The sequence below is a fragment of the Oenanthe melanoleuca genome, chromosome 24, assembly GCF_029582105.1.
Source record: "Oenanthe melanoleuca isolate GR-GAL-2019-014 chromosome 24, OMel1.0, whole genome shotgun sequence".
NCBI classification, from domain to species: domain Eukaryota; kingdom Metazoa; phylum Chordata; class Aves; order Passeriformes; family Muscicapidae; genus Oenanthe; species Oenanthe melanoleuca.
In genome coordinates this window covers 2,885,113-2,900,837 of record NC_079357.1, presented here as the reverse complement: position 1 = coordinate 2,900,837, position 15,725 = coordinate 2,885,113, and the positions used below count along the sequence as shown (strand labels likewise).

The 15,725-nt window shown below is 55.3% G+C and overlaps 1 protein-coding gene across 2 annotated transcripts in view; it reads right to left on the bottom strand.

Annotated features, from left to right (window-relative positions):
* SORL1 (sortilin related receptor 1) overlaps window positions 1-12,140 on the bottom strand; it is a 51,266-nt gene extending 39,126 nt beyond the window's left edge. For both annotated transcript variants that reach the window (XM_056509572.1, XM_056509573.1), the window contains exons 1-5: window positions 11,919-12,140; window positions 2,440-2,556; window positions 2,012-2,137; window positions 1,573-1,734; window positions 802-869 (exon numbers count right to left, since the gene is read on the bottom strand). In XM_056509572.1, the coding sequence (XP_056365547.1) occupies window positions 802-869; window positions 1,573-1,734; window positions 2,012-2,137; window positions 2,440-2,556; window positions 11,919-12,134 (689 nt within the window). In that variant the 5' untranslated portion in view covers window positions 12,135-12,140. The remainder of the gene's footprint in view (window positions 1-801; window positions 870-1,572; window positions 1,735-2,011; window positions 2,138-2,439; window positions 2,557-11,918) is intronic.
* Window positions 12,141-15,725: the final 3,585 nt, after the last annotated feature.

Here is a 15,725-nt window from a genome sequence, read left to right as displayed (position 1 = left end):
TGGGGAGGACAGAGGGGACGTGGTGGGACTGCAGAAGGCAGCAGGAGCAAGGAGATGTGTTGGGAAGGATGAATCAGGAAAACCTTATGAATATGATTGCCTAGCAAAGGGTTTTGAAAATATGGAAAGCACAAGCGAGATTGAAATGAAAGCCATCTTTGAGATACCAAACCTTAGTTAGTAAATAGCTAGAAGGCAAGAGGATGGCTGGCCAAAAGTAATCCCCTCTTGATAGAACAATGGTCCAAAGGTCAGAGAAGACCCTGTTAGCTTGGCAGAAAGGGTCCAAAGAGTAGTATTTAGGGTTTAAAGTATAACACATGATGGTAATGTAATGATTCTTATAGGCTGTATGTAAATGCTATAGGATTTGTATCTTGTATTAGATTGGTCAGTGGAATTTAGAATATTCAACATAGAAGAAGATTTATTGTATTGTAAACAGGAAAATCACTCTCTTACTTTGCTCTCTTAACTTCCTTCTCTTACTTCTCTCTCTCTCCTACCTCTTAGAACTCTTACTATCCTGCACTCTCTATTTCTTTTTCTATGAGAAGGGCAGACAGGAAGCATTTGCCTTCCGCCAATGGGATAGAAACAGAGAGGAAGGGTTAAACTATGGGACATTTACAGGGGTTTTAGGACAAACCATTCCTTATACCTCTTGGATATTGGATTACAACACATCCCACAGTGCAGTGTGAGAGGGCAGGGCTGGACACACCCAGTACCGAGGTTCTTGTTTTTCACAGTGCAAAAAGTGAGGAGTGAGAGCAGACAGGAGCTGGGTGCAACACATACCATGAAAAGGACTTCACGTGCTCCTGAATCATTATCCAGGTCTGGCCAAAGTCATCTGATTTCCAGAGCTGCAACAACAAAGGTGAGAGATGCCAGTGGGACTGGGACACAAACAGACCCAATCCTTCAAGTGACCCAATGTGTCCATCCATGGCTCTCATGACTTCTTCTCACGTGGCAGCTCCTGGAGCAACAGCAACTTTCCTAACATAATAACCCAAACAAACAAACCTGTCCTTTAGCCTTCTACAAGGATTTCCCACTGTTTCACCTCCAGGTTTTACTCACTGAATCTATCTGAAGGTGCTGTAACTATTTTCAATCTTTACCCAACAGCTCCAGAGGGAAAAAAAAAAAAAAGTGTTTGTATTCAAGCAGCAATTTGTTATTCAAGACCCAAAGCCAAACCACAGGCCCACATGAAACACTGCAGAGGTCATCCTGCCTCAGCTGCCAGTGCTCTGTGGTGAGTTATGACCACGATAGTTGGGGTGATGGATGTGGCTGGGAGCAGTGGATGGAGGAAAAAGGAAGGGAAATCAGACAGGCAGCCTGCAGGTATTATATCCTCATTCTCCAGAGGTAAGAACAAGACAGAGTGTAGGGAAGGGGGTGTCCTGGCTGATTTGGACAGCTCTGCCTGTGAGATCAGACACCCTGAATGGCCAAAGCATGAATCCCTGGCATGAGACACAGTGGTTCTCAGCTGTGGGGGACAAAAAGGCCACAAGGACATCACAGCAGGGCAAGGGTGGGATGCTGCTTCCCCACCTGTTTTTTAGGGTGAGACCTGTCGAAGCCCAGGAGGAGGTTGGGGCTCCTGCTGTGCAGGAGGAGGTCTGCTGCTCTGAAGGGAATGGAGAAGCCTTGGATGGTGTTGCAGAAGTCAGTGGTGATCCACAGGTACGGGGCGAAGGCGTCCACGAAGATATACTGGGAGTGGAGGAAGAGGGGAGAAGAGGAGGTCAGAGCAGAGCTCAGGCTGGCAGGAATGAAGGTCTGGTTTTCCCTGGTTCATCCCAGGGGAGCCTTTGGGAGGGCAAACTTTGGAGGAGAAGAATTAGGCTGTCCCAGCCTCCCCTCTCCCACACTGAGCATCACCAAGCCCTATAAGAAGTGGCACATGCCACCTCTGTCCCAGGGACAGCCCAGGGTGTCCAGGCTCCCTGGGACAGGAGGGATAAAGGCCCAGCTGCCACGTCCCCCTCACCCTCTTGTTGTCAGCTGGGCTGTGGTAGAACTGGGCGATGGCCACCTCACTGCTGTTCCCCCCATCGAAGCTGAACCTCTCCGAAATCTTCTTAAAACTCTTCCCATAGTCATAGGACACATAAACCTGCAAAGGAGAAGCCCCACAATGAGAAGCACAAAGTTCTGAGCTCCCTTCTGTCAGATTTGGTGAAAACTCAGTAAACTACAAAGCAGGGAAAGTTTTGAGATTTTGCCAACCATGCCTTGAGCCCATGGGGCAGCACAGAGGATATTTAATATTTTTGTGCCACTGAACCCAAACTTGTGGGACTTTTTTGTGTTTCTCAGGACACAAGAGCAAGTCAGGCTGTAGCTCAGCAGCCACCATCACCTTGCCAGGCCCAGAAGAGAAGGTGCAGCTGGAGAGGGCCAGGGTGTGTTACTTACATCACTGTTTTTGGGACCCAGCAAGGACAGGCTGTCCCTGGCCAAGGCCACAATCACGTTGCTCTTCTCTCCTGCCCAGTGAACGACCATCTGATTGTGGGAATCATTGAGGCTGACCTGCAATGCCAAGGAAAAGGACACCCTGAGTCACAGCCTCACCCACAGGGACAGCAAACATCCACTCATGTCACCCTTCCTTGGAAATACCAGAATTTGGGAAAACTCATTGAAAGCAGCATCTCTCCTGAACATGTAGGCAGAATGTGCCTAAAAGGGTAATTTTTCCTTTATTCTTCCTCAGACAAACAGTATTCAGGGGATGATGAGAACGAAAACTCAAACCAAGGATTGAGAAGTGTTTTCAAATCCAGGCTGATGAGACCACAGGGAAACAGAGAGGAGGCACTGATCCCTTGAGCAGTGGCAGGGCTCGAGGAACTGCCTCGAGCTGTTTCAGGGGAGGTTTAGCTGGAAATCAGGGAAAGGTTCTTCACCCAGAGAGTGCTGGGCACAGCCCCAAGAGCTCCAGGAGCATTTGGACAGTGCAGGGATGCCCAGGGTGGGACTGTTGGGGTGTCTGTGCAGAGCCAAGGGTTCCAGCTGAGGATATTCTGTGATTCCAGCACACACAGAACCATGCACAGTCCTGTCATTCTGGACTGTGTGTGTTGTATGTGCCAGCACAGGGCTGGTTTCTATGGGGAAGCTCTGGCAGCAGCAGCTCAGTGGGAGCTGACAGTGCAGGACAAACCCTCAGTGGCTGTCAGCAGCCAGCAGGGACAGCCAGGCTGGGAGCTGGGGGAGCAGCTCAGCTGGGCTGTGGATGGATGGATGGACGGTCCCTGCAGCAGAGGATGTGCGTGCCTGAGCCCTCGCACGCCACAGCTCAGCCCAGGCCTGCTAACCCCTGCTCGGGGCCTTGGGAAGCTGTAAAAATACAGGGATAAGCCCTGCTTAGGCTGATACCCTGCAGCACTGGCTGACCCTGGGATCAGCCAGCAGCACCGCCCGCAAGAAGGGGCTGCTTTAACCTCCAGCAAGAGAAACACTTGGAAAAACAAGGTCTTTATTCTGGGAGAAGATGGGGGGGAGAGCCAAGGAGAAACCCCCAAATCCTTCTTATGCAACAGGCTCACAAGGAGGAGAAAGAGAACTGACCCCAGCCCCTGCAGGGAACATCCCCTGGGGCTGAAACATCTCCGAGGCTGGAGCATCCCCCAGGGCTGGAGCATCCCCCGGGGCTGGAGCATCCCCCAGGGCTGGAGCATCCCCCAGGGCTCTGGAGCATCCCCCAGGGCTCTGGAGCATCCCCCGGGGCTGGAGCATCCCCCGGGGCTGGAGCATGACCCGGGGCTCTGGAGCATCCCCTGGGGCTCTGGACCATCCCCAGGGCTCTGGAGCATCCCCCGGGGCTGGAGCATCCCCCGGGGCTGGAGCATCCCCCAGGGCTCTGCAGCATCCCCCGGGGCTGGAGCATCCCCCAGGGCTCTGCAGCATCCCCTGGGCTCTGGAGCATCCCCCTGAGCTCTAGAGTATTACCCTGGACTCTGCAGCATCCCCTGGGGCTCTGAAGCATCCCCTGGGGCTCTGCAGCATCCCCTGGGCTCTGGAGCATCCCCCGGGGCTGGAGCATCCCCCAGGGGTCTGCAACATACTCATGGCTCTGGAGTATCCCCTGGGGCTCTGGGGCATTCCCTGGGGCTCTGCACCATTTCCATGGCTCTGCAGCATCCCCCAGGGCTCTGGACCATCCCCTGGTCTCTGAAGCATCCCCCAGAGCTCTGGAGCATCCCCCAGGGCTCTGGACCATCCTCATGGCTCTGGAGCATCCCCAGGGCTCTAGGGCATTCCCTGGGGCTCTGGACCATTTCCATAGCTCTGGAGCATCCCCCGGGGCTCTGGAGCATCCCCCAGAGCTCTGGAGCATCCCCCAGGGCTCTGGACCATCCTCATGGCTCTGGAGCATCCCCAGGGCCCTGGAGCATCCTCATGGCTCTGGAGCATCCCCAGGGCTCTGGACCATCCTCATGGCTCTGGAGCATCCCCAGGGCTCTAGGGCATTCCCTGGGGCTCTGGACCATTTCCATGGCTCTGGAGCATCCCCCAGAGCTCTGGAGCATCCCCCAGGGCTCTGGACCATCCTCATGGCTCTGGAGCATCCCCAGGGCTCTGGACCATCCCCCAGGGCTCTGGAGCATCCCCTGGGGCTCTGGAGCATCCCCCAAGGCTCTGCAGCATCCCCCTGGACTCTGGACCATCTCCATGGCTTTGGAGCATCCCCTGGGCTCTGGATCATCCCCAGCAGGGACCGCCACACCGGGCAAACCCTGCCAGAGCTCCCAGCTATGGATGCAGATTTAGGTCAGGCAGCAGCAGCAGCCACAGGCAGCTGAGCCCTGCGTGCCCGCCAGATGAAAAAAAAAATTAAAAGATTAAAAAAAAATAATTAAAAGGAAGCAACGCTGTTTGAGGATGCAGGGATGCTGCTCACTCAGCCAGCCTCGGGTGTGGAATCACTGTGCTCCCAGCCCCCCTCCCCTGCTCTGGAAGCAGAATAACCCCGTTTAAATCTCCCACATCTCTGTTGGTTATTTTGGGTGCAGCTTTTTGGGTGACCAGCTGTGCTCAGGCTGGAGCTGGGCACTGTTAGGAACACAGAACTTGGCCCTTTAGATCCTCTCAGTCAAGAGGGGTTTGTTACTACCTCAGTGTCAATTTTAATAGTACTTCTCCTTTTATTTTTTTTTTTTCCATGAGAAATCCGACCCTTGGAGTTTCAAAAGCAGGAAAGCCAGAGGAGACTCCTATCTGCACCTTGATTTAACCTCAACAGTAAACCTCTGTATCTTTTCTTCTTGTAAGATAAAGCAGACAGCAAGATCCCTTTTTGGAGACTTGAGAAGTGTAGTGAAATCCAAAATCCAGGGGCAACATGTTTGGGTTCAGGGGAGCCAGCTGAGCTTTGTTAGTCCTGGAGGAGCCAGGTGAGCTCAGGCAGTTGGAGGATGGCAGTCCCTATATAAAGACAAACTAGAGCCAGACAAGGTTTGGCTCCTGGCAGGAGGGAGGAGCACTCAGCAGGAAGGTTTGGAGCAGCTGGAGAAGCTCTTACCAGAGGGAGTAAAGCAGGAGAAGGCAGCACAAGGATGCTGTAAGTCTCCCAGGAAGGGCTTGTACAACCCTGGGTCGGGTTTATGAGCCTCAAACTTTTGTTTTTACTGCCTTGCAGAGCTCTGTGGGGACCCAAGTGGCTCAGGGGAGCACCAAGCAGTTGATGTCCCATTAACCAGGATGGGCTCTGTGGAATAAGGCTGGGGCTGGGGACCCTGCCCTGCTGCTGTGGCACTGTCACACTGTCCCCACCTCCTCTGACAGGGGAACTGGTGTAACCTCTGAACAGGCAGTGACTGGTGCCTAATGGAAACAGCATTTAGCATAAATTCCACTTAATGGGAAAGTGTTTGGTCTTTGCCAAGTGATTAAGTATATATGAAATATGCATGAAATTCTAATTTCTCCTCCTAATACGTAAAGTGCCAAATGAAGTCCAGGAGGGGAAAAGTGGAGCCAAGACATAGCAGAGACTGCTTGTAGCTGTAGTTAATGGAGTTAATGTTTCTAACTTTGCTATGTATTTATTTCTTTGTTAACAGCGTCTTCCAACAAATGAATGCCCTGCAGGAATGGGATGGAAGAAGCCCCTGGAGCTGCCATCTGAGAGCAGGGATGAGCTTCAGGGATGCAGCTGGAGCCTGAGAGCTCCAGGCTAGGCTGGCAGAGGGAATGTCTGGAGCTGAGATGGAAATGCTGTCCTGCTGAGGTGATGGATGTCAGGAATTGAGGAGACCTGGGTGAGTGCAGTGCTGACTCCATAAACAGCAGCTTCCCTTCCTGTCACATCCCTCTTAGTTGTCTGTGCCCAGATTGGGAGTTTGGAGAAGGATTTTGGTTGTGCAGGTGATTCACCCCTGGCATGTGACAAACGTGAAAGCCCCTGGCTCCAGCATGGTGCAGGCTGGCCAGGGTATGAGTGACTGGCAGGGACAGCTCTCTGGAGCTGCTCTCCAGCCCTTCCCTCACCACAGGACTCTAAATCCCATCCCTGGAGCCCCTGCTCTGTGTGGCAAGCGTGACCTCCCGCTGCAGAAATCCCACTGCTGGCTGTGGTGAGCTGCCAGCAGAAATATCATGTGCTGGCTGGCTTGTAACAGCAGTGACAAGTGACAGGGCAGCATTAGGGGCTGCTCTTGGTGTCCAGGGGGCTTGGGAGCTCTCTGTGTGTGTCCCTGGGTTTGCTTTGTTGAGGATTAATGCTCCAGCTCGAGGGCTGGGACTGCAGCTCCAGCCAGGCGCTCGCGGTTCCTCGGGAGGTGATGCCCTGTGACAGCTCAGTGCTGTAAACTGAGTGCAGAACAAAGATTCCCATGCTCACTGGGCTCTTTCCCCATCCTCAAAGTGGCCTACAAACAAATGCAGTTCCTGGGGGATTTCTGGAATAGTTAATAAGTTATCACTGCCGTTTGATAAGCAGGGGTGGTGAAGAGCAAGAGTCCTGTGTGGCTGTGAGCAGCTGCTGAAACCATCCAAGTGCTGCCAGCAGCTCAGATCACGGCTTCAGGGCTGCCAGCACATCTGTGGGGAAGGGGAATGGGCTAAATATTTTGTGCCTAGTAGGTGGGAGAATAGGGCTGAGGAACGGGTAGGAGGATGGGGCTGAAGAAGAGGTCAGAGGCAAAGCCTGGATAGCTCAGGGCAGGAAAAGAAAAGGTGCTGTGACTGCAGCTCTCTGGAAGCAGCAGGGGACAAGTGGCAGGGCTGCTGTCCCCATTCCCTGCCCCCCGGCGGGGCTGACGCAAGAGCCAGCCCAGAGTGCCATGGGTGCTGCGGGCACGCCGCGTTCCTGCTCCTGCTAAAGCTCCATTACTGCACCTTCTGCTCTGCTCCCCAGCATCTGCTCCAGCCCTGCCTTGGGAGCTCAGAGCACAGCCTGTGCCTGCCGTGGCGCTGCTTGTGGCTTGGACTGGAAATGCCAGGGTCTGAAATCATTGATATGAAACACGGGTGACTCATTTCGGAGAGTGCCAGGCCCCGTGTTAATTTAGTTAATACTGGAATCATCTGCTTGCAGGGCTTGTTTTCTCTCTGCCATCACCAAGAGAGCTCTCCCTGAGCTGTTGTTTCCAGGAGAATGGACAAAGTAGGGGAGGAGGAAGATTGAGGTCAGGGCAGGAATTCAAAAACAACCTGGGCTCTCCTAAATTGATAGAGGGGCAGGGATGTGATGGGAATGGAGGCTTCCCCAGCAGATTTGGGAAGTGCTGATGAAATTCACTCCCCCATAAGGAAGGAGGAAGGCTGCAGAGGAGGTCCAGAGTGCGCCATGAGCTTGTCACTGCAGCTCTGGAAAGCTTGAGCGATGCCCCTGGGACACCACAGCACTCACAGGATCTGTGAGGAATCTGCTGGAGGGGAAAAACAATGAATAAAACCACAAATACCTCTCCCAGGCACCATGGTGCCAGGAGCAGGAACTGTGTGGCTTCCAGGGATCAAGCTGTGGCAAAAAGCAAATGCCAGGAGTGGGGAAACCTTCTCAGGGTGGCCATGAAAGACCCAGCAATGTGGGGAGGGTGACCTGCTAACACAAAGAAGGAGGAAAAGGACGCAGCTGGGACACACTGTCGCCACCCAGGGCACCTCCAGAAGGTTAAAGTCTGATCTGGGAAGGCTCTGCCAGGCTGGTAAAGTAGGTCAAAATTAAGTACGGTTCAATTGCGATGCGGCGTGACTGATGTCTGCGCTCCCAGGGCTGGATGGAATCACCCTGCAGAGCAACCTCTGCCTCCCTGAGAGCAGCAGGGCTCCCTGCCAGCTCTGCACCTCTGGAGAGGAGCTTATCCGAGGTCTCCATCAGCACAGAGGGCTGGGCAGGGTCAAGGTCAAGTGGTGGGCTGATAGGAGGGCAGGTCGCAGTAAATGGCCTGGAAATGATGAAAACTCAGTGCTTTACCTCAAAGGCAGGGTGGAGTAAATCATCAGGAAACAGGAAGGTTGTGAGCAATGAAATAGTTCCCCCCAGAAGGGGAAGATGATGTTAGGGCAGGCACTAACCCTGGTTCAGGGGACAGACAGCCACATGCAGGTTATGAGCACAGGGAGAGGCTCAAGCCTTGCAGTGGCAGCAGAGAGGGAAGTGGCTGCCACAGGAGCCACCAGCCCTCAGAGATGTCTTCTGTCCCAGTGTGGTTTAAGGCAAAGGTTTCTTGTGAGCTGTGTGCTTTAAAGGGTGGCTTTAGATAAACCCTTTCCAAAGAAGAGGATGGGATGTCTGCAGGTAAATGTTAGATATGCTCTCACAACTCCCCTCTCCCCCTTGGGACCAGCAGACCCAATGTGGGCTCCTGCCCCAGCATTTTTCCTCTCTGTCTGCCACAGCCATGACACAGCACACCCGTCCCCAGCACACACAGGCAGCCAGAGTGGCTGCTGGTCTCTCCCTGTTTGTTGCAGTCCATGTGGCTCACACCCAGCAGCCAGGATTTATGTGGGATGGTGGGGAGCTTCCATGGAAATGGAAAATCCTGGAGCCAGGCCCTGTTTCCAGGTCTGAGCAGGGCTGTGTAGGCAGGAGCACAAAGGTTGTGAGGGGACAGGAGGGTGGGTGGCAGACCTGCCATGGGGCTGGGGGCCGGGGGCTCGTGCCAGGAGCAGGAGGGCAGGGTGAGGTGTGGAAGGGGTTCAGGGAGCCCTGCTGGCCCTGAGGATGAAGTTTTCATGCCCTGGGGATGCTTCTCTGCTGTCAGAGTCCTGCTTCAGACAGTCTGTCCATTGTAAGCCTCACCAACAATCCCACAGAGGTGAGGGCTGCCCACGGGAACAAAACCTGCTCTGTCTCAGAGCTGACAGCTCCAGAGTCAGGCATTTGGTCTCCTGATTGCTGCTGCTTCAGAGTCAGAAAAAACAAGGAAAAGCCACAGAGGGGGTTAGGCTGCTGGTCCTGTTACTTGGTGATGTTCCTGGGAAGTTTTGCTGCAGCCTGCCCAGCAAGGATGTGATCGGCAGTCAGGGTCCAGATAAAAATCCAAGTAACATCCTGTGCTTGTGCCTTGGTGTCCAAGGCAAGAGGGCTCTGAGCCTGTTCCTGACAGTGCTGAGTAAGCTGTGTTTGGCTCCTGAGGAGCTACAAAGGGTTTGGATGTTCTTCCCCTGCTTGGTTCCAGACAGAGCGATGCGTCCCTGCTCTGCCCCCGATGAGATCACCCACCCCAGCAGCAAACCCTGCTTTCCCCTGCCCCTGGGCTGAGCCTGGCTCTCTGCTGTCCCACCAGCCTGCTTCAGGAGCACAGTGGAGGGCCAGGGAAGGGCAGGGAGTTTTGGGGCACGAGCCAGTGCGTAGCATATGGCCGAGTGCCCTGCCAAAGGCACGGGATGTGTCCCAGATCAGGGACTGCAGTGACACGGCACAGGGATGCTCGCTGCAAGCACTGCCCCTCATGCTGATGGCCCTGAGAGAGGAGTGCTTGGACTGCACGATTTTCTGCTGGTGTTGGAGTGCCAGAGAGCTGGGGGAGGGAGGTCACGGGGATTGTTGGGTGCTTGTGACCAGGCACGAGACCCCTGAGCACGGTGCTGCACGGCTTTTCCGGATTCCCAGGCATTAGGAACCTGTGTGGTCAGACCTGTAACCCAGCCTAGGACACACAGGCTCCCTCCTGTCCCTTTTACTAAAGCAGAGCCCTGATTTAAAGCGCTGTAGCACTTGGGAGAACTCAGAAATGTTGTTTAGTGCCGAGCAACTCTTCCTGGTGACACACCTGGGCTGTAAAATCTGTGTGTCCTGCCCCAAAGCAGAGGAAGGAACGGGTGCTGTGTGCTCTGCTGCCAATGAGAGCAGCTCCATTCCCCAGGCAAATCCCCTCTGGTAGCTTGAGGCAATGAGAAAAGCCCGAACAGTGACAAACTGTTGAACTCTCACTGCTTCCTGTTAGTCCTGTCCTGGATGGTGGCAGGGTTACTGCACCCTCCAGGGTCTGCAGCTCCGTGTGCAGGTGACAGGGACACTCCTGCCACAGCAGCTCTCTACCTGGCAGGTGGGCTGGGCAGAAGGCACGGGGAGACAGAAGGGAAAGTGCCACCAATGTCTTGCCGTGGATGAGAGACAAGTGTCATGTTTTCTTCTAAAATGGGGTAGCTGTGTTATGCTAAAAACAGCCAAACGCTGAGGAGGTAGAGGAGGCGAAGCAGATTTTCAAGGGGAGGAGGAACAGCTTTTCCCTAAACAAGGGAACAGAAGGGCTTTAGGAGCAGCACCAGCCCTGCATGTGCCTCTCCAGCAGCTCCAGGGCCAGCCCTGCTTGAGACCAGCTCCTTCTCATCCTACAAGTAGCAAAAAGGGGAAATTATAAAGCACCCGGGGGGAAAGCACTATCCAAGGAGGCAAAGGGAGATGTCACTGAAGGCTCAAAGCCTCTCCTGTCCCTCCGTGGGCTGGTCCCTCCCCATCAGCATTTTGGGCACGTGATGGGGACACAGGCAGTGTCAGCAAGGAGGATCAAGTAGGGCAGTGAAGTGTAGACAGCACATGAGCACATCAAAAATAAAGTAGAACCTCTAAAAGGCTGAAGCTTTCCCCAGCCGAAAATCCAAGTGCCACTTGCCATCACCACCCAGAAGAGATGGAAAAGAAGGGGTGAGGGGGAGCCTTCACGGTCCTGGCAGCAAAACTTGCCAGGTTTCAGAAACAGCAGTTTCTGTGTTTTCCTGCCATGAGCAACTCCGCTCCCCTTCTTTTCCGAGGGCCGGTGGAGGATCCTTGGACACGCGGGGAGCCCTCCAGGCGGGGAAGGACAGGGTGCCTCACCAACAGCCGTGTCCTCCCGATGCTCACGGCCAGCATCCCTGCGGGGAATCGCCGTCCCTTCCCCTTCCCCATCCCCGGCGCTGGGGATGCCCGGCCCCAATCCCTGCCGCGTGCCCTTGGCTGCTCCCTCCGGGAGCGCATCTCGCCGGCAGCGAGCCCGCGGCTACCAGCGGGTACCAGGGCGAACGTGACCGCGGCGGGCGAGCGAGCGCGGCGGCTGCGGGGGATGCGGGCAGAGCCCGGGGCAAAGCAGAGATCGGGGCACAGCAGAGATCGGGGCAAAGCAGAGATCGGGGCACAGCAGAGCAGCGAACCCCGCACCTTCCTTGCCCAGGCGGGACCCGCCGCGACCCCCGGGGAAGGATGGGGAGAGGGCGGTGATGGATGGAGCGTTCTCCAAGGGGGGATGCGGGCAGAGCTCGGGGCACAGCAGAGATCGGGGCACAGCAGAACCCAGGGCACAGCAGAACAGCGAACCCCGCACCGACCCTTCCTTCCGTGCCCACCGCGACCCCCGGGAAGGATGGGGAGAGCGCGGTGATGGATGCAGCGTTCTGCAGGGGGGGATACGGGCTGATCCAGCCGTGCGCCCCTCGCCACCCCCGCGGTGCGGGCTCACCTGTCCGTACACCTGGATGGGCTCGGGCGGGCGCGGCGCGGCGCGGCGGCCCCGCGGGGGCTCGGCGGGGGCTGCGGGGACCGGCGGCGCTCGGAGCAGCAGCGGCGGCGAGCGGGAGCCCTCGGCCAGAGGCAGCAGCAGCAGCGGCAGCAGCGGCAGCAGGCGGCGGGGGAGCGGGCGGGCACGGCCGGCGCCGCCGCAGCTCCGTGTCGCCATGTTCGAGCCGCCGGGCCGGGCGGAGCGGAGCGGAGCGCAGCGGGGCCGCAGCAGCGGCAGCAGCCGCGCCGCCGCCCGGAGAGAATGTGCATGGGCAGCGCTGCGAGCCCCCCCGCCGCCCCCCGCGGCCGCGGATGCTCGGGCCCCCTCCCCTCTTCTCCCTCTTTTCCTTCCCCTTTTCCTCCTTTCCGCCCTCTCCGTCTTTTTCTCCTTCTGCGGAGGATGCTCGAGTCGTCTAAGTCGCATAAGTTGTGCTTAATTGCTGTGGTTCATTTTCTAAAGCTCGCCCCCCCACCCCCCACCTTCTCGCTCTTTTCCTTCCTCTTTTCCTCTTTTCCTCCTTTCCTCCCTCTCCGTATTTTTCTCCCTCTGCGGAGGATGCTCGCTTTGCCTAAGTCCCATAAGTTGTGGTTAATTGCTGTGGTTCATTTTCTAAAGCTCGGCACCCCCCCCTCCCCGTGTCTCCTCTCCCTCTCCTTTCCCCTGCCCTTTCTCCCTCTTCCCCTCCCTCTCTGGAGGATGCTCGGGTGCCCGTCGAGATGGAGTGAAATAATAAGTTCAAGTTAATTTCTGTGGAATGGAGTAAAGAGAAATGAAGCAGGCAGAAGTCAAGTTGAAGGGAGAGAGAGTGAATGAGAGGAAACTGTGTTGAAGTAAATGAAGCTGTTTAGAAGGGTGTGGAGTGACAGGGCAAAGGGGAAAAGCTTCAAACTGGCAAAAAGTAGGGTTAGATTGGATATTAGAAAGAAATTCTTCCCTGTGAGGGTGGGGAGGCCCTGGCACAGGGTGCCCAGAGAAGCTGTGGCTGCCCCATCCTTAGAATTGTTGGGTTGGATGGGCCTTGGAACAACCTGGGACAGTGGAAGGTGTCCCAGCCCATGGCAGGGGGTGAAACTGGGTGAGCTTTGAGGTCCCTTCCAACCCAAACCATTCTGGGATTCTATAAAACAAACCCAAATAAAAGCATTGCAGTTGCTTCTCTCTGGGGAATGAGTGAGGTTTTCCCCAAAAAAAGCCAAACCACATTTTTCCTCACACTTATATCTTGCAGGTGTGTCCTCAGCCTGGGATACGGGTCTGGAACAACCCAGGGCTATCCAGGTGAGGTTTAATAGAATCACAATGGTGTGGACCACAAAATCAGGCTCAGGTCCTTGCTGCTGAGTGGGAGGAAGAGCTGAGTCTGCTTCTGGATGGGAAGGTGAAGGTGTGGATGGATGTCAAGAGGAAAAGATGCAAAAGGTTTTGTGACCGACTTCCCCCTGGCATGTTTCTGGCAGCCCTCAGTCTTATCTCGATTTCTGCCATCTTTTTACCTGGGCAGAGTTGGGAAGTTGAGCAAGACATGGTGGGAGTGGGAAGTCAGAGACACTGGGGGTCTCTCCAGGGCCTTCTGCCACCTCTCCCACCCATGGCAGGTGGGTTTGAGCTGTGCCAGTGCCTGTGTGCTTCCCACAGAACACTTGGCTTAGGGAACGTGCCCATAACTCACCATAGTGCAGGAGATGATGCTTGGTTGGTTATGCAGGGACAGCACAGGACCGATGCCAGTGGCCACAGCTCTGATTTATTGAGGGAGCTTGACTCCCAGGCATGGGGATTCCCCTGGTGCTGCTGCCCTGGTCACTGTGCATCCCTTTCAGAGAGCAATTTGTCCCCTCCCTGCCTGGGGCTCGTGTGTACCCCTGGTGTTACAGAGCAGGGCAAAGGGGAGCAAGGATTTGAGGCAGGAGATCCAAATGTCACTGGGAGATGACAGGAAAGTTGAGCTGTGCCTGTTGCTCAGCCCCAGCTTGTTTCTCTAAGCCAGAGGTGGTTTTTTAGGCATGATGTTGCTGCTAAGAAATGGCTCAGGCCTCTTGTGTCTCCAAGATACTGAGAACACACTGATGGCTCCCAACCCCTCTGCCTCATATGCACCATTCCAGCATTACCATCAAAGAAAATGGATGTGGCCCAGCAGTGAAGGAATGAGAGGCTATAAATCCCATGGACAGCCCCAAAGCAATCTTGCTCCCCCTCATTCCACTTGCCTTAATAGCAGGAATGTTGTCCAGAGCTTTCCCCGAGGTGCTTTCACCTAGAAAGCCAGTTAGTGAATTTCAGTTATCAGGTCAATATAATTATAAGCCCTCCTAATAAAGCTTTTAGAGGTCTTGGCTCACAGTAATGTCCCCCTGGAGGACAGGAGGTCACCATGGGTATGGGCAGAGTCCCTGAGGGAGTTTTGTTGAGTGGGAATCCCCACAGCCAGCTGCTCTCTGGGCCAGATGAGAAAGACTCAAAAAGGACCCAGAGGTGAGGAATAGAATAAGAAATAGGAGGAAATGAGGAACTGCCTTTGCTGAGGTGCTAAATGGAGGAAAATGGTGTTTGGGGTGTTTGCTGTCTCTCTTCCAGCCCTCCTTGCAGGGTGCAGAAGGGTCCCTGTCCCCCTGTGAGCTCCCTGTGGTGGGCACAAGGAGAGAGTTTTGCCTGGAGCTCTTGGGTGAACCCAGCCCTGGTAAATGCTCACAGATGAATGGCTCTTTCTTTGTGCAGGGAAACACACGTTTCCCCTGCCAAGGTATTTTTTGTTTCTCAAAAAGAGACGTAAAGGGGAGAGGGGAACAGTGCAGAGTTTATTTTAAGGTCCATCTGGATTTCATCAGCAGCAAAAGCTGTGAACTCCCAGAGCAAGGTGAGGAGCCCCTGGCCCCCTGGTTTTCCTTCCTCTCTTCCTTGAGCCCTTTCCCTGACTCAACTTTAGAGGTCCCAGAGGGTTTGGGGGACTGAGGGGCTGAACAGCCATTCCTCACAAAGCCTCACTGAGAGAGTGAAGCTGCTTCAAGGAACCATTGCTTGTTGCTGGAGTTGGATCAGGGAGCAAAACAGGGATGCCAGGAGCCAAAGACCCATGGCATTGGTCTCAGAGCCTTCCTCAGAGGAGGATGATGGTTGTAGGGTTTCCTGCAGGGCTCAGGGCTGTGTCAGAGGCACCCAGTTCACACACCACGGGTCACTTTGTGTGCTGGGGTCTCTCTGAGGAGGATGTTCAGTGCATTGTCCTGATGTGTGGCACAGCATCCTGTGGGGGTGACAGGAGGGAAGGAAATGCTCTGTGTGGGGTGGGACAGGGAAGATATTGCAGACAAATCAGCAGGAAAGGCTCTGATGTCAGGAATTGCATGAGGAACGGGGTCATTCCTCACAGAACTGGAGCAGGGACACCCCATGTGTGTGCTGTAAGAGAGGCAGCAGGGCAGAGCCCCACGCTGGGGGAACGAGGAGGAGGAGGAGGAAGGGCATCCACGCAGGTGCAGCTCCAGCGATGGCTGCGTGAGCAACATCCCCATCTTGTGGCAGCAGCAGCACCAGGGCACCAGAGCCAGGGCTGCTGCTCTCTGTGCTCCACGGCCCAAGGCCACCACGGGGCATGTGTGCTGTGCCTGCAGCCCCCCAGGGTGTGAGTGACCTGCAGGACACCATCTGCCCCTGCCCAGCACTGGGGTGCTGCACATCCATCCCTGGGAATGTCCAGCAGAACACATGGCAGGGAGCACTGGGCACCAGGAGTGATGTCATTTCATCCAGGGATTTACTGCCCTGGGG